Source organism: Arvicola amphibius, chromosome 4, assembly GCF_903992535.2.
Source record: "Arvicola amphibius chromosome 4, mArvAmp1.2, whole genome shotgun sequence".
NCBI lineage: Eukaryota > Metazoa > Chordata > Mammalia > Rodentia > Cricetidae > Arvicola > Arvicola amphibius.
This window is the reverse complement of record NC_052050.1, coordinates 161,271,845-161,299,833: the sequence shown is the minus strand read 5'-3', so window position 1 is coordinate 161,299,833 and position 27,989 is coordinate 161,271,845. Positions and strand designations below refer to the sequence as shown.

Here is a 27,989-nt window from a genome sequence, read left to right as displayed (position 1 = left end):
GGGCAGGAAAGAAACCCAGACACCAGGAATCCCCGGATCTATGTCCTCATCGGTGGCAACTTGAGCGCCTTGCCTGGTTTACTCACACCTGTGATGTTCCTTCCCACCACAATCCTTACCATAATCCCTGCCGAGCAGCCCTGCCCCCTCCCTGCCCCCGGGGCACTGTCTGCCTGTAGCACTGCCCTTGAACAACAAGACTCCAGGCAGGAAGCAGCCTGATCCTGACCAGCTCAGTCTGCCTAGGCCTTCTCTGATCTCACCTGTGTCTCCAGCCACGTTCCCGCCACCTTCATCTCCTGAGGATGCAGCATCTGCAACAGTTACAAGCAAGCAGTGGTCCTGGGACGACACGCCTACATCCGGAGACCCACTGCTCCCTATTTTCAGAGTGCTCTGCTCTCCATCTTTAGGGACCACTGCTCCCTGCCTTTGCAAGGCCATTCATTCAGATAGCACAAAACTGGGGGCACCGCCTCCGATGCGGGGAACTACAGCCAGCAGCACACTTGAGCCAGGGATCCCGGAGCCATGCTGCCTAGGACTGCCCCGACCTCCCTAGCTAGGCAGCTGCTCAACGCGTTTATGAGCCCCGGCCACCAAGAACTTACCTGTCACGTTCACAGTGAAGGGGCACAGGACATCCCGGGTGAGCTGCTGCCGGCACACGTAGACCCCGGCATCGTCACGGGAGATATTCAGCACTTGTAACCTCTGGGGCCCCACCAGGATGCGGTGGGAAGCGACCAGCTCCGTGCCATCCTTAGACCAGACAGCGCAGCCTGGGCCGGCATCTCCAGGCAGAGAGCAGATCAGCTCCACGGTGTCCCCGCAGCCAAAGACCAGTCGCTCTTGCTGGCTAGGCTCAGGGCCCGGGACCTCTGTGGGTGAAACGGAAAGCCGTGAAACACAGTCTTCAAAGTAGCATGCTGAACGGCTGAAGGCCCATACTTTGCAAACACACTAGCCAAGCCGTGGCGGGCAAGTGAGGGGCGTGCTCCTGGGGCTCGGGGTTCTGCCAGACAGTGTTCAAACCGGGAGAGGGCAGACTATGTCAGTAGGAGCCCGGGGGCGCCAGTATCTCAACTCTGTCAGGGGTGTGTGTTGAGGTTTCCGCCTCTGTCCTGGAGGAGGAAGCCGCCTTCCGAGGACGACGTGGAAGAGGCGCAGCCGCTTAGGACCGGCCGAGATTGGATTCACACATTCCAGGGTAGGAGCGTGGTGATTACAATTATTAAGCCAAGAGAAACAGGGATAGGAGAGAAATAAAAGAGAAAACACAGAGCAGCGTCAGGAGGGAAATTTAGCGAATACTGAACCACCCATTTATTTTCCACTCCAAGGAGGGAAAGGGGAAGGCAATAGATGTCATCACCTGATAAAACAAATAAACAGAGCACCTCTGATCGTTGGTCGAGATGAAGCTGATACACCTCTGTACTTAAAATACAAATTAACCACTCTAGGTCAGGACCTCTCGTTCGGGAGTCACTTGTTGTTAACCACTTTGAAAAAGCCAAACAAGCTCAAACCCTCTGACCTCCAGTCAAGGTGGAATGGACTCACGTCTGTGCGCCCTGACGCACAGCAGCACTCCTAGTAGCTGAGAGACCTGAAAATGTCAAGAAGGGTGGGGGCAGCTCTAGGGTGCAGCACCTGCCTGGGATATCTGAAGCTTCAAGCTGCTACACCTGGGGAAGCGTGAGTATGCAAGCCGATGCTCAGAGCGAGTTCGCCGATTTCCTGACAGCTGCTGTCATACCAGCTGAACGACGTGCACACTCAACCTTCCAGTCCTCTGCCATTCACCAAAGAAAAAAAAAAAAGTTCCAGGCCGGGCAGTGGTGGCGCACGCCTTTCATCCCAGCCCTTGGGAGGCAGAGGCAGGTCAATTTCTGCGAGTTCAAGCCCAACTTGATCTACAAGAGCTAGCTTCAAGATAGGCTCCAGGGCTAGAGAAAAAACCCTGTCTCAGAAAACCAAAAAAAAAAAAAAAAAAAAAAAAAAAAGGAAAAATCTCCAGGAGACCCCAGCGGCTGAGGCAGAAAGGAACTTGAGGTCCTTGCCCCCACTTGCAGTCTCCTGGGAGGCCGAGCTGAGCTGCCGTCAACTGGGTGGAGGAGAGGGAGGCCGAGCTGTGCCACCAGGGTACAAAAGCCAAGGTTCAAAGGACTCACGGTCGGGACGTCTGCTCCAGGGGGGCACCGGCTCACCAGGCACCCTGTGGCACCATCGGGCCATTGGCCGGCATTGCCGTGCCACACCCAGGGGCAGGGGGCGGAGGCGAGGAAGGATCTGTGCACAGATATTTGCCTCGGGGAGGGAAAGCCTCGGACCCTCCCTGGCTTCCTTGGACGGAATTCAGTGTCTGTGTAGCAGAGCTGGGATTCGGGGACGAGCGCCCCTCCCCTCCCAGAGTGCGGCCTACAGAGGTTTTCCTCCGGAAGACAACCCCTCAAGACACCTACAGGCAAAGAGAGCAGGGGAAGACCCGACGTCGTCACCCCATGTCCTGGGAGACGCTGGGTGACGAGAGCCGAGCTGTGGCTGGAGTCCTCCCGCCCACCCCCAAACGCCAGCCCTCATTGTCGCTGAAGATGAGCGAGAACTGTCCTGGTGACCTTGGAAACCAACAACAGGCATTGTTTTTTTTTTTTTTTTTTTTTTTTGGTCAACGATGGGAATCACGGAGACCCAGCAAGTGGCACTCTGACTGCTTAGGCTTGCAGGGCCCGGGCCGTCTGCCCTTGTTTCTGGGGTTCACCTTGAGGGCAGTTTCTGGTCAGCTAACTAAGCGTCCGGTGTGTTCCTGGGCTCCCTCCCGCCTGGTAATCAGCTGCAGGGCATTGTTGACGCCACCATTGGTATGGTGATTTCCCACCTGTCTGGGTGGAAATCCTCGTGCAGCAGCGAGGTCTATAAGCATTTCCCCAAAATCAAATAAACGGCACTCGGCTGATCTCCTTTCGAATGACCCAGGTCTCTCTGTGCGTTTTTTCCATCTCCAGGCCCTTGCCCGACTCGCTCGCGTACGGGACCGTGGGGCGCGAACTGTACCGAGGGGGTGACACAGGCTGAGGAGCCCGGGGCTCCTGGCCACCGCGACCCATTCTATGGGGAGCCTCACACTGGGGTAGAGGTCCTGAGACTCCAGAGTCCTCGTCCACTGACTCACAGCAACCCGTGGATTTGGGGGAAGAACCGAACCAGGAGAATTCCTGGGAGACGTGGATGCCACCACCGACCGGCTTGGTTTTTTTTTTTTTTTAAATTTACTCTTTGTGTGTGTGTGTGTGCATGTTTCGCCTGCATGTTTGCGTGTGCGCCACGTGTCAGGCACTAGAATTTCTCAGAGCCGCGAGCCGCTGCGCAGGCGCTGGAGTTGTGGGACCCAGGCTCTCCGGAAGAGCGGCCAGGGCATTTCGCTGCTGAGCGATCCGTCCAGCACACACATGGCTGCATATGCACACAGGAAGCACATACGACTGCATGTGCGGGACAGAACATGCGTACGCCATGGCAATTACATGGATTATGCATCATGGGCTCGGCAGGGATTCAAGTCCCCCTCCCCCACTTTACTCAATCCGTGAAAACGCTTTTTGGAGGGGGACGTGCACACCTGACCTGCGCACCTGACGTGCGCACCTGACCGTGCACCTGACGTGCACACCTGACCGTGCACCTGACGTGCGCACCTGACGTGCACACCTGAGATCCCGGCACTTGGGACACAGAAGCAGGAGAACCCCGAGTTCTTTGAGCTCCTTGGCATTCACGTCTTCAAAACAGCTGTCTGTGCCGCAGCCTCCCATTCAGGGCTCCCTCCCTCCCTCCCTCCTCCCTCCCTCCCTCCCCACTTCCTGTTTTGTTTCCTTTTTCAAGACAGGGTTTCTCTGTGTAGACCTGGCTGTCCTGACCCTCGCTTCATAGACCGGGCTGGACTCGAACCCAGGACCCACAGAGATCCCTGCGCCTGCCGGGGCCTCGGGAGTGCTGGGATGACAGGTGTGCACCGCCACCCTCGCCAGGTTCCCTTTCTGTGTCAGGCACACTGCAGTATCATCCCTGGGTTCCTCCAGCCCCACAGATCCCCGTGACCACTGCTCAGTCTTCCTGTCCTCGCTCACCGCGGCACACGGGCCACCGAGGTCAGAGCGCTCTGCTCCCCCTGGGGTCGTCCACCAGTCCTGCGCTTGGAACATTTAATATTCGGGGTCGGGATCCATGTGGAGTGAATTCTGGGGAGCGCGTCCACAGCGTTCCCTGGGCTGGGGGGACGGCTCAGTGGTGAGAGCACGGCCCGCTCTTCCAAGGTCCTGAGTTCGAGTCCCGGCGACGACACGGCGGCTCACGACCATCGGTAATGGGGTCTGGTGACGTCTTCTGGCCTGCGGGCATCCACACACACAGACAGAATATTGTATACATAAAAAATAAATGTTTAAAAATTAATAAACATTTACTTTAAATAAATATCAAATATTTAGTCATATATTTTAATATTTATTCATGTTAAATAAATACCTAAAATATTAAAAAATCATATAATTATATAATAAATTATATAATAAAATGAATATATAAATATAAATAAATCATATAAATATAAATAAAATATAAATATAAAACGAATTTAAAGAAATTTAATAAAATAAAAATATAAATGAGTTATATAATAAATAAATTGTATAATAAAATAATAAATATTTTTAAAAAGCCAGCATTTCCCATATGGAGTAGCGCCCCCCTGCTAAAAAACTGTGATGGGGGACACACGGGGATAGAATTTCCCCTGGGGGTCATGTGAGATCTCTTGCATTCCAGGGTCGAATTACTTTCCAGCAGTCCAGAAGACCGGTATGGCTGACATCTTTTTCTGGTCATATGTGCTCTCGTATCTGTCTCTTCTGTTTGGTGATCAGCTGTAAGTTATTGGGCTTATGTACCTAACCCACCAACATTTGAGCCTATCTTTTGGGGAGATACTGATGTGTTAGTGTATACCATCCCAGTATCCTCTCTCCTCCTAGGAATAATTTGACTTATCTGAATGATTTTGATGGGACTCAATATAATTTTAATTGTGTGGATAAACGGTAACCAGGGATTTGGAAATAGTCCTTGTTTTTCAATGGGATTTCAGCATTGCTTACAACCTGTTATTTAATATAGGCAGATATCTTCAAAGACTCTGCTCATAGTCCATTAATCATACCTGGGATAATATCACAGAAAATTATGAATTGGCATATTCTGTATGTCCAGATTTTATATATTATATCTTATAATATCAGCCATTTATTTGGAAAACATGTTTGGGAAAATATGGAAAATAATTCAAAAATCAATGGATCAATTGTGGACCAAACGGTCAGTTTTTTAAAACTTGTTCTGAATGGAATCTTACCACTTGTGACTTGATTAATGTTACCAGGATGAATAGAAATGAGAATAAATGATGAATGGAAAGTTTTCTGGCATTGGGCGAAGGGAGAGTCAATGATGATCACATTGCCTTACTCACAGTCCTAACTGCACTGCAGATGCATATTTGGAAAATCATAACTATCTTAAAACCTGTTCAGCTTTTTAATGCATCATTTGTTGGAACAGAAGAATGCACTTCTGCTTATATATTTACCTTATATACAAGAGTAATGTTACTGCTTGTGTGCTACTACCACATATATTTTTAATAGGAAGAATCAATTTTACTACTGGAATTAGTTATGATTAGCAACTGTATTCATATATTAATTCCTCTTAAGTTTAACCCTCATATTCAATGCCTTATGATTCTACATCAGTGAACACATATTTGTCTACGTGTAAACTTAGGTCATTCTTGGGCTCAAAATCCTCTAGATAATATTGTTATAGAATTCTATAAGATTTTGAAAAAACCAAGTTCATGTTAGGTTTAGTAGCTGTATTTTTTTAACCTTATTGCTGTTGTTGCTACAGCTTATGGGGCTGTGGTGCTTTACATACATTCTTGCAGGCTTATGGGGCTGTTGTGCTTTACATACATTCTTGCAGGCTTATGTGGATGTTGTGCTTTACATACTTTGTAGGGCAATGGCATAAAGATTCTCATGAATCTTGATTAAGCCATTTCAAACATATGCTTGACTTCAGACAGAGATTGATGTACTTAAGCAATCTGTGGGATGGTTGGGAAAGAAATTTGTATCTTTACAAGATACAAATAACTGTGTTGAGATTGGAGTTCAACCACTTTTTGCATTAATGATTGGGCTTATAACAATTTGTTACATGAAATCTTTTGGGCAATGCCTATGTTCAATCTTTCAATGATCACTTACATAATGATATAGGACTTTTGCTAAATCATTTCCTGATTCAGATACCTTTAACATTGGACAAATTTTTTTGTGAAAAATTGACAGGGGTAGATCCTAGGGGGTTCTTACAACCTTATACTTTTATTTTGGATTATGAATGAGTTTTATATCGACAACACTTATACTTTTATTTTGGATTATAAATGAGTTTTATATTAAACACACAGAATATGTACATACTTTATGGTTAAAGCTCCTTTTGACTTGAAATAAAAATAACATAGGAAACTGGAGACACAGAACTGGCTCAGAGTGCAGGCTCCTCATGGGACAGGTGAGATGAACTTGGGAAACAGATGCTTGGCGAATTCATACCATAAATTATCACAAATCCATTAATGTGTATATTGTCACAAGCCTGTGGCTTACCTTGTAAAGCTTCCATCATCTATCTCCAACCAGGCTACACTGCTTTTTTTGACTCTGACTTCTTTCTGCCAACATTCACTTTAAAATTCCCACCTGGCTCTAACATTGCACAATCACTATCTGAAACTGATTTGTTATTAACCAATGGTGTTCACAGCACACAAGGGGACTCTCATATCATCTTAAGTTGCAGAGAAAGCTACTGACAGTCTGTTGTCATTATCCTAGGCTTAAAATTGTATATTTCTTTGTTTCTAGATTTCTATTTCTGGAACCTACACATTCTTGAATGGTTCACTCTGATTTATGATTATCAACAAGTTTTGATTAAAAGTGAGGAAATAATATTTAAAAACAAAACAAAGGGGTGCTGAGGATATAGGGACAGAGTACTAAGGGCAACTGCTGCAGGACTTTACTTATCCCACTGAGCATGAACCCAAGCAAGCGGCCTTTTGTCTGTGAGGTCCCTGCCAACAAGAGGTCTGATCCTGTACCAGAAGTTCCATCCCTCAGGAGGTGTTGTGTGACTGCCCTGATGCCCTAGGAACAATGCACAGGCATCCCCAAATCCCCTAAACTTTCTGACCATTCAGTGGGGCTTCTCCCTGGGTACTGAATTTCTACATACCCCATATCCCAGCTTCCCCCAATGATTCCTTTCCATCTGGAGTGTCCTCAGGTACACCACCACAGCCTACTCAAAGGTGAAGTGGATCTAAGAGACTCCAGTGCTAAGAGGACCTAAGGGAAGGCAGATGAAAAAACACCAAACACACAGGTAACCACAGCATAGATCAGACCAAGCAGCCAAGAATCTCCTAACAGCATTTGAATAGATGTGCAGGCGCCAATGCAAAAATACCTTCAAAAATAAGACAATATGACATCATGAGAATAAAGTGAACATACAACAGGAGAAATTGAACAACATAATCCAGAGGAAGTAGAAGAAATAGATTTAGAAGTAAAATTATAAAAGAGATAGGGTCCCTATATAAAAAGAATGTGAAAAACTCCCTTAAAGAAATGAATAAGAATAACAACAATTTTGAAGAAATGAATAAATACCTCAAAGATATTCTAGGAAACCAGGAAAAAGCAATCAAACTGGTAATGGAAACAGTTTAAGACTTGAAACCTGAAATAGAAGAAATGAAAACAAAACAAGGAATGGCTGGATATGGACAATCTGGGTAAATGAACAGGAACCACAGAGACAAGTATAACCAACAGAGTACAAGAAATAGAAGAAAGAATATTGGAAGCTGAAGATACTATAGAGGAAATAAACTCATTGATCAAGGAAAACAGCAAATCAAACAAATTGTTAACCCAAAAATTCCAGGAACTCTGGGACACCATGAATAGAATATATAAAAATAATAAGGGTAGAAGGAAAAGAATGACAGCTCAAAGACACAGAAAATATATTTAACAAATTTATGTAATAAATCTTTCCCAATGTAAAGAAGGATATTCCTATAAAGGTACAAGACGTATACAGAACACCAAATAGACTGGAGGAAAAAAAACCATCACCATATAATAATCATAACGAAAAACATACAGAATAAAGAAATAAGATCTGCAAAAGAAAAAGATCAAGTAGCATATAAAGATAATCACAACCCAAGGAACCAAACAACATGACAATAATTTTGAAATCTAACAACCCTCCACAAGCACAACCCAAAGAAGTGAAAACACAAACTACCACTGAGAAAAATAAAGGAGCCAGTGCGGTGGAGTTCCATCTGGATGGGTGAGTGTGTGACCCTGGGACAACATGCACTGGAAGAGAGTACAGCCCCTCTTCCCCAGCTCCTAGTGCAGGGGTGTCTTTGGTACCCATGTCCCTGCCTCACCCAAGCCTTCACTAGTATAATCAAGTATCCTGCTCCTATACTAAAGCCATCCACTCGAAGGGGTGAGAGGCTGCCCTCCAGGCAGGTCTGAGCATTCCTGCAAGGGAGTGCTGGCTCATTCAGATTGCACTGTGAGGTTCTCTGTCTGATACTCCATCCCGCCCTGCACCCACCTTGGCCCTTTTGTCCCTGTGGATTTGATGAGCTACCAGGAATACCTGATTTGGTGGAGTTCCATCTGGATGGCCTTACCTAATGTATTCAAGTGTCCTGCTCCTGTACTAAGGCCATCCACAAAAAGAGGAGAGTCTGGCCCCAGGCAGGTCTTAGGATTCCTGCAAGGGAGTGCAGGCTCCTTCAGATTGTGCTTCAAGGAATAGCTTCTACTCTGGCACTGAGGCAATCCAACCACATTCAGTCACAGCAAAGATTGATCTAAGACACCAAGTCGCTCCTGGCTCCTTTTGAAGGAAGAGATGGGCAGGCGCCAATGCAAGATCTCCTCCAACAACATGAAAGGAAACATGACATCATCAGAATCCTGACATACCTAAACCACAAGATTTGAAGACCCTACTCCAGAAGAAATAGAAGAACTTGACCTTAAACAATACTTTATGAAAATAGAGGACCTTAAACAGGAGGTAAAAAACTGACATAAATAAATGGAGATGACAAACAAAAAGGTAGATGAAATAAATAAATCTCTCAAAGGTACCCAAGAAAAACAAGAAAAAGTCATCAAACAGGTAAGGGAAACAATGCAAGACCTGAAAAATGAAATGGAGGTAATGAAGAAAACACAACCTCAGGGAAGACTGGAAATGGAAATTCTGAGTAAACGAACAGAAACTACAGAGGCAATTCCAACCGAATACAAGAGATGGAAGAATCTTGGACTCTAAATATATTATAGAGGAAATAAACTCACAGATTAAAGAACAAAACAAATCCAACAAATTCTGAACACAAAACATCCAGGAAATCTGGGACACCATAAAATGACCAAACCTAAGAATAATTGGGGTAGAAGAAGGAGAAGAATTACAACTCAAAGGCCCAGAAAAGTAGATCCATATCTATCACCATGCAGAAAACTCAAGTCCAATGGATAAAGACCTCAATAGTAATTGGAACAAACTGAGACTGATAGAGGAGAAAGTGGGAAGTACTCTACAACATATGGACAAAGGAGACCATTTCCTATGTATAACCCCAGCAGCACAGACAATAAGGGCAACATTGAATAAATGGGAAACTGAGCAGCTTCTGTAAAGCAAAGGACACTGTCACTAAGACACAAACACAGCCTATTGACTGGGAAAAGATCTTCACCAACCCTGCAACTGACAAAGGTCTGATCTCTAAGATATAAGGAACAAAAGAGACTAAACTTAAAAATCCTAATTAAACCATTTGAAAAATGGGGCTCTGAACTAAACAGAGAATCCTCAAAAGAAGAAGTCAAAATGGCCAAAAGACACTTAAGGTCATGCTCAACCTCCTTAGCTATCAGGGAAATGCAAATCAAAACAACTTTGAGATACCATCTTACACCTGTCAGATTGGCTAAAATCCAAAACACCAATAATAACCTTTGCTGGAGAGGTTGTGGGGTAAGGGGTACACTCATCCATTGCTGGTGGGAATGCACACTTGTGCAACCACTATGGAAAGCAGTGTGGTGGTTTCTCAGGAAATTAGGGATCAACCTACCCCAGGACCCAGAAATTCCACTCTTGGGAATTTACCAAAGAGATGTGCAATCCTAATACAAAAGCATTTGTTCAACTATGTTCATAGCAGCATTATTTGTAATAGCCAGAATCTGGAAACAACCTAGATGCCCTTCAATGGAAGAATGGATAAAGAAACTGGAATATATACATGTTAGAGTACTACTCAATGGTAAGAAGCAGTAACATCTTGAATTTTGCATGCAAATGGATGGAAATAGAAAACACTCTTCTGAGTGAGGTATAACCCAAACCCAAATAGATGAACATGGGATGTACTCACTCATAAGTTTTTAGCCATAAATAAAGGACATAGGAAGGGTGGATATGGGAGCAGGGAAGCATATTTCCTAATTAAGGGAGCCATCTTAGGATTATTAAGAGACTTGACTCTAAAGGGGTTCCCAACTATCCAGGGAGATGCCCCCAGCTAGTTCCATGGGAAGCTAAGGAGAGGGAGCCGAAAAGGCCACCAAATCCTATAGCCATACTAATGAATATCTTGCATATCACCATAGAACCTCCACCTGGCGATAGATGAAGAAAATGACTGAGCCCCACATTGGAGCACCGGACTGAGCTCCCAAGGTCCTGATGAGGAGCAGAAGGAGGGAGAACATGAGAAAGAAAGTGAGGACCGTGAGGGAAGCTTCACCTGGTGATGGATGGAGATAGAGACAGAGTCACACATTGGTGCAATGGACTGAGTTCCCTAGGTACAAATGAGGAGCAGAAGGAAGGAAAACATGAGCAAGGAAATCTGGACTGTGAAGGTTCTCCCCCATACACTGAGATGGTGGGGCTGATCTATTCAGAACTTACCAAGCCCAGCTGGACTGGGACTGAAAAAGCATGGGATAAAACCGGACTCCCTGAACATGGCAGACAATGAGGGCTGCTGAGAAACCTATGACAATGACAATGGATTTAGATCCTACTATGCATACCTGCTTTGGGGGGGGGCCTGGCCTGTTTGGATGCTCACCTTCCTGGACCTGGAAGGAGAGGAGGACCTTGTACTTGCCATAGGGCAGGGAACCCTTACTGCTCCCAGGATAGGAGGAGGGAGGGGGAGTGGAGGGGGAAGGTGGGTAAATGGGAGGTGGGGAGGAGGCAGAAATTTTTTAATTAAAAAACAAAAAAATAAACGATTTATCAACCACTGGTCATTAATAGCACTTAATATCAATGATCTCAATTCACCTATAAAAAGGCACAAGAGAATGGATGCAAAAGCAGGATTCATTCTGCTGCTTACAAGAAACAGACATCAACAAAAGAAACATTTACTCAAAGTGTTGGAAAAAGGTTTTTCAATCAAAGGGCCTAAGAAAAAAGTGACTGTGGATATAACAATAATATAGAACAAAAATGTGTTCAAAATAAAATCAATAAGAAGAGAATGAGATGAACACTCTACTCATAACATCAAGATGAAGTCTCAATACTAAATCTCTTCCCATTATATATTCACCCACATTACTAGAACTGAATTTAAGTAAGCACCTGAGTCCTATCAGATCACCGTGGAATAAAGTTAGAATTTAACAAAAATTCTATTCTCAGAAAGCAAAACTCATGGAAACTGAACAGTCAACCACTAAAGAACCCCTGGGTAAGGGAAAAATATAAATTAAAGTATTCCTTGAATTAAAAAAAAAATAAAGACACAACATAACCAAACCAAAAGCAATCCTAAGAGGAAAGTTCATTGCAATGAGTGCCCACATCACAAAAAGAGAAAGCTCACATTAGAGACTTAAGAGCACAGCTGAAAGATCTAGAAAAAAAGCAGACCCACCCAGGAGTAGAACACTGGAAGTAATCAAACTGAGGGCTAAAAAAAAAATAGAAACACAGAAAATACAAAGAATTCAATGAAACAAAGAGCTGGTTATTTGAGAAAAAAAAAAAGAATGACAAGTACCTATCCAATCTAATCAAAAAGCAGACAGAAAGAACATGCAAATTAACAGGATCTGAAATGAAAAGGGGAGCATAACAATGAGAATATTCAGAGAATTGGGTCTTACTACAATGGCCTATATGCCTCAAAGTTGGAAAATGTAAAAGTCGACTTGGTTTTAGATGAATACTATATGCCAGAATTGTATAAGGCCAGGTAAACAATGTAAATAAACCTTTAAGTTATGAGGAAATAGAAGCTGTCATAAAAAAAAAAAAAAAACTTGAAACAAGAAAGCCTAGGACCAGTTGGTTTTAATGCAGAATTTTACCAGAAATTCCAAGAGGTGATAGCTATTCTCCTTAAGGTGTAACTTAATAGAAACAGAAGAGTCATTGCCGAGCCCTTTTTATGAAGCTACAGATACCCTGATACCAAAACCAAAAAAGACTCAACCAAGATAGAGAATAACAGACCAATCTCACTCATGAACATCGATGCAATAATTCTAAATAAAATACTGGCAAACAAGAATCAAAAAAAACAAAAAAATTAATCTATCATGATAAAGTAGGCTTCCTACCACAGATGCAGAGCCGGTTCAAAATATGAAAATCTATCAATGTATTACATCATATAAATAAACTCAAAAAGCATTTAACAAAATTTAACACCCCTTTATGATAAAGGTCTTGGGGGGTTTAGGATACAAGAATCATATCTAAATATAATATAAGCAATACACAGCAAACCAACAGCTGATATCAAATTAAAGGGGAACTCAAATGCATTCCACTAAAATCAGGAAAGACAAGGCTGTCCACCACCATATCTTCAACATAGTTCTTGAAGTTCTATCAATAGCAATAAGACAACATAAGGAGATCAAGGGGATTCAAATCAGAAAGAAAAATGTCAAAGTCTCATTATTTGCAGATGCCTGTACATCAGTGACCACAAAATCTACCATAGAACTTCTACAGCTGATAAATACATTCAGTGCTGTGGCAGGAAACAAGATCAAGTAAAAAAACAGTGGCCCTTCTATACACAAAGGATAGAGAAGGAAATAAGAGAAACTTCACCTTTCACAACAGCCACAAATCGCATAAAGTATCTTGTGGTTACACTAACCAAGAAAGTGAAAGGTCTGTTTGACAATACTTTAATGCTTTGAAGAATGAAACTGAAGACACGAGAAAATTGAGGGATCTCCCATGATCTTGGATAGGTAGGATCAACATGGTAAAAATGGCAGTCTCCAAAAGACAATCTATAAATTCAATACATTTCCTATTAAAATACCAAAAAAAATTCTTACAGACCTTGAGAGAATATTCAACTTTATATGGAAAAACAAAAAACCCAGGATCCCCAAAACAATACTATACTGAAATGAGGGGCTGACTTGTTGGTGCTCCTGTCATAACAAATAACCCACAGCCAGCAAGCCCAAGAGAAAAAAATCAAACTTCTCACTAATTTATAAAACTTATTGGACCACTAGCTCAGTCTTCTAATTAGCTCTTGCAGCTTAAAACCATAATTCTTATCTATGTTTGCCATGGGGCTCAGTCCCTTACACTCCGGGGCAGATCACGTGTTGCTTCTTCAGAGTCTGGGCAGTAATGGGGGAACGGGCTTCCTCCTTTCCAGCATTAGCTTGTCCTCCGGGCCCTGCCTCTGTCTGGTTGCGAGGCCGTGGATGCACGGCCTATCAGTGTTTTACTGAAATCCATGATTGACAGAATGCAGACAATTCTATAGCATCAATTTCCCTTTTTTGTTAAACAGAAATACCCATAGTACATTTTTTGGGATTGTGGGTGTAGTATTCCACACTATTTACAGCTAGTTGTGGGCACTGATAATCTTATAAGGACGTAAAAAACATTTAGAGTTATTTTTCTTAACTCAGAATGAATCCACAGCCTTTCATTTTTGGTAGAAACAAGCAAAATCTCTTTTCCAAAGTAATATGCCTTTTGACTTCAATTTTGAAGTCATGTTATTTTAAAAATAGCTGTCTTGGATTAACTGAGCAGCATTTATAAACAAAAGTCTTTTAGCAGCTGTTGCTCCTTCCTCAGCATTCAAACTATTCAAAGAGAGCATAATAGCAAACAGTAAAGATTGTATATTTTCCATCTTTATGTGGCTTTATTTTCACTTCTTAGTTTTATTTACTTTTACTTTTTGAGACAGGTTCTCTGGAACTTTGTCCTGAAATAACTGTATACAAGGCGGGCCTTGAACTGACATTAGTCCATTGCCTGCTTCCCCAGTGCTGGGATTAAAAGTATCTGGCACCACAACTGGAATTTACAAGAGGTCTGTTTTGCTCTGCCTTGGGGCACTGGGATTAAAGGCCTGTGCTACCACACCTTGAAAGAGTTCAATCTGCCTCTGCCTCCCAAGTGTTGGGATTAAAGGTATACTACCACACACACCTACTTTTTTACTTTATATTTTAGCCTGGACATATTTTTAACACACAGTAAACAATTTAGAGGGTTTTTCTTTGTTTTTGAATCTCTTTACTCCATTTCTCTTTCTGACCACATGAGTCTTTAGAGAGGACTAAAATGATGGCTTTAACGGCTGAATCCAGCCCATTCCTTAGCTTTCCAGACTCATGGCTGAGGTACCATCTGTAACCATTTTTATTGCCACAACTCTATGGCATTTCAAGGTCCCTGTCAGCTAGCAAGCTGCAACATTCTACTCACAGGCCACACTCGGTTGGACTACCTGCATGAAAGAGTCAGTTTGCCATGGCAGGATGGCCCAGAAAGCAAGCATTTTACAACTGTGCAGCTTTCTTGTGCTATGGCTGAAAACGGAGAAGCACGCATTCAGCTTTTGATCAACACTGGTTATGTGTTTTGTGGAAGGACCTCTTATAGAGCTAAGGGTTTTACAGCTAAAGCTGAGTCAGGAAGCCTCTCTTAGATGAGAGTGTTGGACTCTAGCGTCCAAACCCCGAGGAGTCGCCCCCAGAGACCATGTCTCACACCACAGCTGATGCAAAAGCATGAGGATTTTATTAATTCTGTCCTGACAGGGTCCCTCAGCATTTGGGAAGCCAAGAGACCCCGACTAGCTGGTACAGACTACTTTTAAAGAAGGACATATAGGTAAGGGGGGTTGTGATTGGCCTCTTCGAAAGGGGTATTACCAATAAATCAGAATTGTCATAAATGGCTTCAGAATTCTCTTAAAGTCTTACAAGAGCACTTGATGGTATCTAGCAAGCAGAGCAGATCTGAGAAATTGCTGCTGCAAAGAAACCATGTACAAGGCTGTCATTTTGTTCTAGAATTACTTCTGAGGCTGTCTCGGGCTTACTGTGGTTGCAGCCTAACATGTGGGAGCCTTATAATTTAAACTCTGAACCCTCTCAGCCTCCATGACATAGTGCTTCCCCTCCTCCCCTGGGCACCAAAAAACCAAACTATACAAGCACATACAGAGTTCCTGAACAAATACCCATATAGGTATGTTTTGTTTCAGTCCCCTGGGGAAACGAGGTCAAAATGGCCTCTTACCAAATCTGATCTTGCAACACCTCTCCAGCCAATTATTGGTAATAGCCTTTTCCAATCATATAACCCTCTCTCTTCTATGGCCTTCTCCTTTAAAAGTAGCCTGTACCAAATAGTCGGGGTCTCTCAGCTTCCCAGATGCTGTGGGACTCATGACAGAATTAATAAAATACTCATGCTTTGGCATTGTCTGTGGTGTGAAGTGGTCTATTGGGGTGACTCCTTCTATGTGTGGAGGCTAGAGTCCAACAATAACATGAAGAAGCATGCTTAGTGGGGTTTGTCCTGCCCAGACCACAGAACTGGAAAGCCCCAGAAAAAAAATAAAATCACAGAGATCTCCATGGGGTCTAAAACTGATTAGCCCATTACCTCAGGCTTATTAGTTATTACCACTTATATGTTAGCCATGTGGCTCAGTACCTTTCACAGCGGGAGAGGACATGTTGCTCCTTTGGTGATCTGGGCTGGATTGACAGGCATGGTCTTCCTCCTTTCCAGCATTTGCCTGTTCTAGCCCCGCCTTTACTTCCTGTCTGGTTGCTTGCCTGTACTTCCTGCCTGGCACAGCGTTTTCTTTAAATACATGATTGACAGAAGACAGACAATTCTCTAGCACTACTTCCCTCTTTTTATAAACAAAGGAAAATACCCATACTCCATTTTTTGGGAATGTGGGCATAATATTCCATGCTACTTACTGCTGGTTGTGGGCACTGATAATGGTATAAGGACCTAAAGGTAATTTAGAGTTATTTTTCTTGACTCAATGAATATACAGCCTCTCATTTTTGGTGGAAACAAAAGCAAAATATCTTCCCTAAAGTAACATACTTTTGAATTCAATTTTGAAGTAAGGAATTTTAAAAATATCTATCATGGATTAATTTAACTGAATTTATAAACAAATCTTTTCGCAAAAAGTTGCTACTTCCTCAGCATTCAAACAATTCAAAGAGAGCATAATTGCATATGGTATCAATTTCTCTGTGTATTTTCCATCTTTCAGTGCCTTTATTTTAACTTCTATTTCTTTTATTTTTACTTTTACTTTTTGAGACAAGTTCTCTGTATTTCTTTGTTCTGGAATAAACTCTAGACCAGGCTGTACTTGAACTCAGAGAATTCCACTTTCCTGGGCCTTCCGGAATGCTGGAATTAAAGCTGTGTGCTAAGGCACCTTGAACTCAGAGGTCTGTCTGTCCCTGCCTCCCAGCCACTGGGATTAAAGGTGGGGGAACCACACCTCGAAATCAGGGAGGCCAATGTACCTCTGCCCCTTGTAGTCACAGATGTCAATATACCCAGGGCCCCAAAGAGTTTGGGTTAAAGGTGTGTACCATCACACCCAACTCCATTAAGAAGTTCAACCTTTTTTTCTCTCACAAGCCAACATTTTTATCACACACTAACCATTTAGATATTTTGAGGCACACATTGAATATTAACTCATTGTACTTTACTCCAAATGATACATTCAAAACCTGCAGGAGCCAGACAGAAATGATGATGGCGGCACTACCAAGAAACTAGTATTTCAAAACCATAAGTTTTAAGAACTCATCATGCTGCCCACACAGGCAGGAAGAGCAGAGCCATGAGCATGGTCTCACCTACTTTATTTCTGTCCCTGAGTGGCCAAACATACGTGCCCAGAAATTCACAATAGATGGAGTTTGCACCAGCAGCAAGCCCCAGGAAGCCTAGTTTTAAGAGTGCTGCTTTATCTCTTTTTTTGCCTATGAGTTTTTAAGGAGAAGATGAAACTTTTACCCTACATATATTTAACACACTGAAAAGCATACTGGGTTTTTTTGTCTTTGAATCTCTCTTTATTGTATATCTTTTACTGAACACATGAGTCTTTAGAGAGGACTAAAATGATGGCTTTAACAGCTGAATCCAGCCGATTCCTTAGCTTTCGAGACTCATGGCTGAGTTAACAACTGTAGCCATCTTTATTGCCACAACTCTATGGCGTTTCAATGTCGCTTCCAGCAAGCAAGCCACAACATTCCGCTCACAGACCACACTCGGTCAGAATAACTGCCTGAAAGAATCAGAGTTTGCCCTGGCAGGATGGCCCAGAAAGCCTGCATTTTAATATGGTGCAGCTTTTTTCAAGCTACAGCTGAATACCATTCAAGTGTTTTGTAGCAGGACCTCTTATAGAGCTGAAGGGTTTTGCAGCTAAAACTGAGTCAGGAAGCCTCTCTTAGGTGAGAGTGCTTATTTGCCCCTAGGAAGGAGAGCAGATCTGAAAAATTGCTGCTACCAAGAAACCATGCACATACTGTCATTTTCTAGAATTATTTCCCAAACTGTCTCGGGCTTAATGCAGTGGCAGCCTACCACGTGGGCACCTTGTAAAATGAAGGGGCCTGCGTTGTGAAGTTTCAGCCCCCAAGTACTAGGATTAAAGGTGTGTGCTACCACACCTTGAACTCAGAGATATGCTTGTTCCTGCCTCCCAGGTATTGGGATTAAAGGCACGTGCTAACACACCTTGAAGTCACAGAGGTCAATCTACCTCTGCCCCTTGAAGTCACAAGGTCAATCTACCTAGTCCTCCAAAGTGTTGGGATTTATGGTGTTTACCACCATACACAAGTACTTTTTTCTATTTTTAAGATCTTTAACCGTTTTCTTTTTTCTCCCAAGCCAACATATATTTTTAAAACACAGTGAAAATTTAGAGATTTTGAGGCACACAGTGAGTCTGGTTGCCATCAAACTAATCATAGTACTTTACTCCAAATGCTCCATTCAGAAGCTGTCTAGGGGCTGGAGAGATGGCTGAGCAGTTAAGAGGATTGCCTGCTCTTCCAATGGTCCTGAGTTTAATTCCCAGCAACCACATGGTGGCTCACAACCATCTGTGATGAGGTCTTGGTGTCTTTTTCTGGCCTGCAGGCATACACGCAGACAGAATATTGTGTATATAATAAATAAATAAATATTAAAAAAAGAAAAGCTCTGTCTCCCGCAGGAGGCAGACAGAGATCATGATGGTGGCACAGACCAGAAACTGGTATTTCAAAACTGCCACTTTCTAAAAGTCCTGTTCATGCTGCCTTCTCAGGCAGGAAAGCAGAGCCACAGCTACTTTATTCCTGACCCCGAGTGGGCACAGAAACGTCAGGGCCCAGAAATGCATGATATCTGGAGTTTGCACCAGTGGCAGGCCCCAGGAAGCCTATTTTTATAATGCTGTGGCTTTATCTCTCTTTTTCTGACACATGAGTTTTTCAGGAGAGGAGGAAAGCCGTGGCTGGTTGTAAAACATGGTTGTCTCATTTGTTATAGGAATGTACCTAAATGGCTTATTAATCTTGGTGAACAAACATTTGCATTTCATGATACTAATCTCTAATAGGCATGGTTAGCATTCTACTTATCTTTGGGGAATTTGGGATGCAGTCCTCCCTCACTTAAATTCTACTTTGTGTGACTTAATGTCTCCTAAGAACTGGTAAATTCTTATACCATTAATTCTATTATCAACTATGCTCTCCTACTTCACAGTTTAGCAGTGGATTGCTACTCTACACAGGAGAAACTGTTTATGAACTCCACAAAATTAACTACAGATGGATCTTAAACCTAAATGCTAAAAGTGTAGAACTTCTGAAGATACTGGAGAGACTGTAACACCCGATTCTGTGTTACCCCCTCGGTACAGTTCGCGCGCCACTGTACCTTAACGCGAGTCGGACAAGGGCCTGGAGATTGAAAGAACACATAAGAGACCTGGGTCATTCGAAAGGAGATCAGCCGAATGCCGTTTATTTAGCCTTGGGGAAAATCTTATATACCCCACTCCTGCCCAAGGAATTCCACTCAGGCAGGTGGGAAATTACCATATCTAACTGCTGCTGCACAAGGACTTCCACCTAGGCAGGTGGGAAATTACCATGCCAACAATAGAGTCAACAATGCCCTACAGCAAATCACCAGGCAGGGCAGAGGGAGCACAGGAACAAACAGAATGCTTAGTCATCTGCCCAAAAACTGTCCTCAAGATGAGCCCCAGGAATAAGGGCAGACCCGGGCCCTACAAGAGACCAGTAGTATCCAAGTTTGGAAAATTTGGTGATATCTCTCCACATGCAATAACATTAGCACTGCAGGCACCACCATTTGTGGCTCCCAACTCTCTGCTCTGTGCAGACATAGCCTGGGCAGTGAAGTTATTCAGAGGCTGCCAGCAGAGTGTTTCAAGGATCACTTAGGAATTCTTAGGACAAGGCAGGAGGAACATAATAAACTCTGTGTTTGTCCACTGACTCCCACCCAGTCAGGGGAGGATCCACCACACCTCCTTCAAGCCTCAGCAGGCCACTCTAGTTTGGGGGCAGAGACCCCTCACCTGCTAAGCCCAGCCACTCCTCTGCACGTGGGGAGAGCACCAAGGCCCAGTTATCCCAGGGGGTACGGAGGGTGTCCTGTCTCTCCCTTTCTGCACTGTGAATCTACCAGCTTCTGTAGATAAAATCTACAGAAAATGAAGTGCAGGACTATCTTTCCAGCACTGGGTAGCAGAGGCAAGATTAGGTGTTCACAGCAATTCTCATTTACAAAGCATGATGCAAGCCTTAGCTAGGAGACATTAATCTAAACCAGTTGTTCTCAATATTCCTAGTGCTATGACCCTTTAATATAATTACTCATGATGTAGTGACCCCACACCTATAAAATTATTTTTGTTCCTACTTCATAACTATATTTTTGCTACTGTTATGAATTATAATGTAATTATCTGTACTTTATGATGATCTTAGGCCAGTCCTGTGCCAGGTTCAATTGATCAATCCAAAATGCATCATGACCCACCAGGTGGAGAACCACTGCTATAAACTGATAATTCAAATACTGGGACACATTGGAAAATAGAAAAAGAGATTATAGCAATAATGCCTTTGAAAAAAATGAAATCTAGAAAATGATAAGCAATAATTCACTTATAAAAATGATAAAAAAAAAAATGTTGAACACTTAATTATACTGACTTTGAAACAGAGTAGGTACTTCCCTGGTAGGGAGAATGACATTGAGACTTTGTCTCATGTAAAAAGTTAGCTGCTGAGTGCTCAAAGCTAAAACATGGAATACAGCCAATGACCATTGTCTCAAACATCTGAGCTGACATAACTGTGTCAACCAGAATTGAACATATCTGCATGGGAGAGTTTATTAATTGGAAACTAAATTTGTAGTAGTTCAAGATATCCTCCCTAAATTGTACACACACCAGTGTCTGTCTTCAGTCACATGGAAGGAAATAATGTATGATGGGTCCTTCTTTGTTATGGAAACCCCTGCAGCACATGGCCTTAAATTTCAGTCTAAGATCTAGCTGTTCTACAGTGTGTTTAATCCTGCAGTGTACACAGTACAATGTTCCTACTCTTCTGGTCTGAAGGGAGAAGCCTTGCTCCAAACACAAATCCTTTTGTTGTTATTGATAATGGATGCTGCACCTTATGACTCAAACTGGTAATTGTAGAGCTCTGTGGTGCAGCAAAGGTACAGAAAGGGTACAAGTCCACCTAAATAAGTATAGGGGACATTTACTCTAAATTGCTTTTCTAAAAGGTAAAAAATGCAGCTGATTTAGAATTATTATACTTTCATGGCACAGAAGTTGTGACCCTGTAATGATTCCTTGAGTAGCATGTTAGAGGCTTTTGATCAGGGAGTAGGTCTTTGGCTGGTTGTAAATCATGGTTGTCTCTTTATTATAGGAATGTACCTTAATGGGTGATTAATCCTGGTGAACAAAATTTGAATCTCATGATACCAATTTCTAACAGGCATGGTTAGCATACTACTTATCTTTGGGGAACTTGGGATACAGTTCTCCATTGCTTAAATTCTACTTTGTGTGACTTAATGTCTACTAAGAACTGGTAAATTCTTATACCATTAATTCTATTATCAATTATGCTCTCCTACTTCAGTTTAGCAGTGGAGTGCTACTCTACACAGGAGAAACCATTTACGAGCTCCAGAAAATTACACTTTTAACCTAAATGTTAAAAGTGCTGAACTGCCGGGCGGTGGTGGCGCACGCCTTTAATCCCAGCACTCGGGAGGCAGAGGCAGGCGGATCTCTGTGAGTTCGAGACCAGCCTGGTCTACAAGAGCTAGTTCCAGGACAGGCTCCAAAGCCACAGAGAAACCCTGTCTCGAAAAACCAAAAAAAAAAAAAAAAAAAAAAAAAAAAAAAAAAAAAAAAAAAAGTGCTGAACTTCTGAAGATACTGGAGAGACCAGTAGTCTCCAAGTTTTGAAAATTTGGTGATATCTCTCCAAATGCGACAATATAAGCACTACAGGAACCACCATTTGTGGCTCCAAGTGCTCTGCTCTGTGCAGACACAGCCCAGGAAGTGAAGTTATTCAGAGACTTCCAGCAGGGTGTTTCAAGGATCACTTAGGACTTTTAGGACAGGGCAGGAACACACTAAACTCTATGTTTGTCCACTGCCTCCCACCCAGTCAGGGAAGGATGCACCACACCAGCCAGGAGCCTCAGCAGGCTGCTCCACCTAGTTCAGGGACAGTGGCCTGTCACCCGCCAAGCCCAGTCACTCCTCTGCATGTGTGGAGAGCAGCCATGTGCACCAAAGCTGGCCATTCTTTCCCACCTGGGGACATTGGCCCCTTACTCACCTTTGCCCACTGCTCTTCCGATCTATGGAGAGCAACCACTAACCATGGTGCAGCTGCCAAGCGGATAAATGGTCTTTCCCAACAAGAGAGCCCAAGGCACAGTGAATGAGACTATGATTTCTTCAGGATGCACTAAACAAGAAGCCTGGTTCCCTGGAGAACCATCCCATTTGACTGGTGGGTCTTCTGGAAGCTCTGATTGGTTAGTGAGGTATGAGTGACAGAACCAGGTGAGCACAAGGGACACAGCACAGCATTCCCAGCACTGGCTGCTAATCTACAGAAAGACAAATCCCAGATTGGCTGGAGACCTAAATCAAATTCAACAGCAAGTGTCTTGCTAATGTAAATCAATGAGTTTGGTTTTAAAAGGAAGTATACAAATTCAGAAAGAGGCTAATCAGAAAATGTTGCACAAGAGGAACATTGGGTAAATCAAGGACATTATAAACAAAGTCCACAGTGGTGTTGGAACTGATAACCAGTTTTCACCCTTCAGGATAGCAAGGGCAGGCCTAAGAATTTAAAGTCCTTTAAAGTAAGAAAATTACATTTGAGGTATCATTTTTTTGTTTCAACATTCTTCTCTGTTGCTGTGATTAAATTCTCTATCAAAAAGCAACTCAGGTAATGAAGTTTCTCTGGTTGATATTCCTAGATCACAGTCCAACCTTGTGGGAGCTTAGGATATAAACTCAAGCTAATAAATGAAGGCAAAACATGGGGAAACATTGCTTACTAGGTTTCTCTCTTGTTTTGTTATGGTCTCATGAACTCTTCTGCAAGTCCACTCAGAGATATTGGCAACTCAGTGGAAGAGCCTTCCCACATCAGTTGAAACCAATACACTCTCTCTCAGATGCAGAAATTACATGTTCTCATCTAAGCACACCCTCAACTGATGCTCCTTCAGACAACCCTAGGCAATGTCATGTTGACAGCTGAGGCTAATTAGAAAAAAGACAATAATACACAAGAAGGTTTTAAAGACAATCAACATCACCATAATACTACCAGCTTTTAAACTATTTGAAACATTTAGAAGACAATCTTGAAAGTAGCCACCAGTAATCAGAAATTCTAGAAACCACACCATCAATTTCAGACCTCTCTTCCCACTAGACACCAAAAGCATGACTCTGTACACTGGACAGTGATATTACAAGCATAATATCCTACCATGCTAGGGTTGCAGAGTCTCCCTCTCCCCAAGAAATCCATATTCAGGGAGGCTCAGAGGACAAGACAAACAGAATCATAGCCTGGCTCATGGTCCATCCAAATTCCAGCAGAAATGACAGCTCAACAGACCTTTTCTGAACATGCTATGCTAACTATAGCATAGCTTGTGGTCTTCTTTACAACTCATTAAAACAGAAGCAGAGAAGACAACTGGAAAAACCACTTGTAATCTACATACCACTATGATCCCTACTTGCTAAGCCTTCCCAGAGTCCCTTACTCGCTAACACCACCCAGCTGGGGCTCAGAATATTATCAGCTCACCTACTGGGTGATCAGAAAGCAAATTACTCAAATATCACAGAACTTTCTGCTCTGCCCTTCCAGTTCAGTGGACAGGGCCCTAGTCCACAAAGTGTACTTTAGTACACATTCATCCACCTTCCTAGAGCATACCTTGTTCCTCATCCAAAGCACAGGGTCATTTGTACCATATTCCATTACACACTCAATGTGCAGTGCAGCCAATCCATCGCTTCATACCTGGGAAATCCTGCAGCCAAATACAGGTCACATTCAAAACTGCTGTTAAAGAAAAGCAGGACATGAATTAGAAGACACTGAGGGGTCGTGGTAGGGCTTGAGGACAGGGCTTGAGGGCTTGAGGACTGGGTCACAACCTCTGTGCCATAAAAGTATAATAATTCTAGAACAGCCACATTTTCAGTTTTTAGAAAAGCAATTTAGAGTCAATGTCCCCCTATACTGATTGAGGTGGACTTGTATCTTGTCTGTAGCACCACAAGGCATTAACCTTGCTACTCTAAAAGTCTGAGTCATATTGTGGGGCTTCCATTGCAAAAAAAATATAAGGATTTGTGTGTGGAGCATGGGTCTGAGAAGTGGGTCTTTTGGCTGGTTGTAAATCATGTTTGTCTCATTTGTTATAGGAATGTACTTTAATGGCTGATTAATACTGGTAAACAAACACTTGAATTTCATGATACTAATCTCTAACCAGCATGGTTTGCATACTACTTATCTTTAGGGTATCTGGAATACAGTCCTCCCTTACTTAAATTCACTTTGTGTGACTTAATGTATCCTAAGAACTGGTAACTCCTTATACCATTAATTCTATAATCAATTCTACTCTTCTACATCGCAGTTTAGAGGTGGAGTGCTACTCTACACAGTAGAAACCTTTTACAAGCCCCACAAAATTAACTACAGACGGATCCTAAATGTTAAAAGTGCAGAACTTCTGAAGACCCAGAAGAGACCAGTTGTGATTCTCATGAGGAACTGCAGGCACAGAGGCAAGGACTACGTCTCCCAGAAGGCCTCTGTGTGCAGAAGGTCTCTGCGCAAGCGCAGATCACAGTTTCACCCCACCACAAGGGAAAACTACATTTCCCAAGAACACCGCAAAATGCAACAGCACCTGTGCAAACCCCCTTTAAAAGTTAAAGCCCTACCACACTCACCCTCTCCTTTACCCCCCTTCTGCCCCTTCACCCCACTGTGGAACACCCCCTTCCCTAATAAACAACCTTTCCATACACGTGGTCGAGTCTTGGGTTCCTCCCTCCAACTCCGTGGTAAACACAAGCCACAGAAAAAAAAAGAAACACAACACCAGTAATCTCCGAGCTTGGAATATTTGGTGACATCTCTCTACATGCGACAATATAAACACTACAGGCACCACCATAGCAGCTCCCAAAGTTCTGCTCTATGCAGACACAGCCCAGGCAGTGAAGTTATTCAGAGGCTGCCAACAGAGATCACTTAGCACTACTTAGGATGAGGCAGGAACACAGTAAACTCTGTGTCTGTCCAATGGCTCCCACCCAGGCAGGAGAGGACCCACCACACCAGCCACGAGCCTCAGCAATAAGCTCCATCTAGTTTCAGGACAGGGACCCCTTACCCGCCAAGCCCAGCCACTCCTCCAAACATGGGGACAGCAACCCCACCACCCACTCCCACACACCAAGGCCGGCCACTCCTCCCTGCCTGGAGACATTGGTCCCTTACTCACCTTGGCCCACCATTCCTCCTGACAGTGGAGAGCAATCCCTCACTCACCATGGTGAAGCTGCCGAGATGACAGGCTCTCTATCAAAAAGGGAGCCCAAGGCACAGTGCAGAAGCGAAACTATGATTTCTTCAAGAAGAGCTAAACCGGAAGTGCTAAACCGGAAGCCTGGTTCCCAGAAGAACCCTCACATTTGACTGGTGGGTCTCCTGGAGACTCTGATTGGCTAGTGAAGTCTGAGTGACAGAACCAGGTGAGCAGAAGGGACACAATGCAGCATTCCCAGCACTGGTGGTTAATTAGAATTTAACAGCAAGTCTCTTGCTAATGTAAATCGGTTTGAAAAGGAAGTATACAAATTCAGAAAGAGGCTAATCAGACAATGTTGCACAAGAGGAACATTGGGTAACTCAAGAAAATTATAAACAACATCCACAGTGGTGTCGGGACTGATAACCAGTTTCTGCCCTTCTGTGAAAAGTCCTAGGATCTGAGGATCAGAAAAAACCCTTATTCCAAAGGCCCTGGCCACACATCTTTACCAGCTCTCCCAAGCATATTCCCAAGAGCTCTGTTCCATCAGAACCTTGGAGAAACCTCCCAAACCCTAGGCAGGTTGCTAAACTCAGAGAGGACTGGTCACAAGTGTCTTCTAGAAGTTCTGCACTTAGCATTTGATGTTTAGGTGTAAGGTCAGTTTGGAGTTAATTTGTGGAAGTTGTTAATGGCATCTCATGTACTGTGTAGTACTCCAGTACTCAGTCGCAATGTAGAAGAGTACAATTGGTGATATAAAGGACTGACCAATGCTTAGGAGATAGTGAGTCACACCAAGTAGAATTTAGCTGAGGGAAGGCTGCCTCTGAAATACCCCAAAAACAAGTAGAATGTTAATCAGGAATGTTAGAGATTTGGATGCTAAGATGAAAATATTTATTTACCTCTGTAGTGAAAACAACTAAGGAGATGCTCATCTGTAGAGAGGATAGAGAGACCCCCGTGTAAAGAACTCTCTAGAGTCAACTGGAGCATCATAGTTTTAAACACCTAAAGCAACTTGTTTTACTCTAATTGCTTTATAAGTCACAAGCACTTTTGAAAACAAGTTTATTTCTATATTTGCATATGTTTGTGCAAGAGTGAGAATGTCTTCCATATGTATACAAGTAACACAAAAAAGAGGAGTTAAGATGCCCTGGATCTGAAATGGTAGAGTTATGAGCCTTACAACTTGAGTGTAGGTATCTGAACTCAGGTCACCTCAAAAATGAATATGTGCTGAGCCACCTGCCAACATCCATAATACCTTTTATCCAATAAACCAGAAGTCTCTCACACATTAACAGGAGCAACAAAACCTAAATAAAGAATAAATAATCCTTGGAAACATGATGCATCAAAATTAAGATGATGTGTATGTTAAATTTGCACCATAAATGAATACAGTGCAATGACAATTCCCAACAATTTATAAAGGAAAGCTAATTACAAAGCTACATTCATATTGAAAGCACACAGAGTAATCAATGGGATTATGAAAAAAATAGTACACAGACATAATATGACTTCTTTCTGGGTGGGAGTGGCAAACACCTTTAATCCCAGCACTCAGGTGGCAGAGACAGGAGGATCTCTGTTAGTGTGAAGCCAGCCTGGTCTACAGAGCAAGTTTCAGGACAGGCTCCAAAGCCACAGAGACTCTGTCTCAGGGGAAAAAAATTACCACAATGCTAATCAATCAAGAATGTGTATGATATTTGGGAAAGAATAAAAAGAATGGAGCAAAAAAGCCAAGAACAAAGGCAGGAAAATATAGTCAGCTATTAATCAAAAGACCAAAGGAAACTTAGTCACAAAATGTGTTATCTTGACCAGTGTTCTCCAGCTACCTATGATTCTATGTGTATAGAAATTAAATAAAAAGACTTCACAATTTTTACCTCAAAGTGACCATGAAACTGTTGTTTCTAACCCTCCAGCAACTATTATTTATTCCAGAGAGTCACCATGTTCTAGAGCCCTCTCTACAAAAAGAGATGATCTACTGTTATGGTTCTACAGCCCCTTAGACCTCCTTGTGTTTTCAGGTAAACCCAGCCACACTGATGCCCAATCCCAAAACAATATAGAATAATTTCTGCTTCCTGTCATATGGATTATAGCACAAGATATAGATTCTACTCTATCTACCTGCCCAACACTATAGACACCTAAGAAACTTCTGCAGCTCAGAAATTCCCTTTGTCCCCTGAAAATAAACATCAATGAATCACACCATTGCAGCTGGTGGTAGAAGAAAG

At 43.0% G+C, this 27,989-nt stretch overlaps 1 protein-coding gene across 1 annotated transcript; it reads right to left on the bottom strand.

Moving 5' to 3' along the window:
• Window positions 1-78: 78 nt before the first annotated feature.
• On the bottom strand, window positions 79-25,731 carry LOC119811654 (fibroblast growth factor receptor 3-like). The gene is made up of 3 exons (XM_038325550.2): window positions 25,693-25,731; window positions 612-881; window positions 79-314 (listed from the first exon to the last, which is right to left on the bottom strand). The coding sequence occupies exons 1-3, from the start codon at window positions 25,703-25,705 to the stop codon at window positions 79-81; spliced, it is 519 nt and encodes a 172-aa protein (XP_038181478.2). The 5' UTR covers window positions 25,706-25,731.
• Window positions 25,732-27,989: the final 2,258 nt, after the last annotated feature.

Excerpts from the sequence above, each read along its gene's own strand:
- LOC119811654 (XM_038325550.2), bottom strand. Across the intron at positions 315-611 it reads CTTCACTGTGAACGTGACAG|ATGCTGCATCCTCAGGAGAT; the intron begins GTAAGTTCTTGG and ends TAACTGTTGCAG.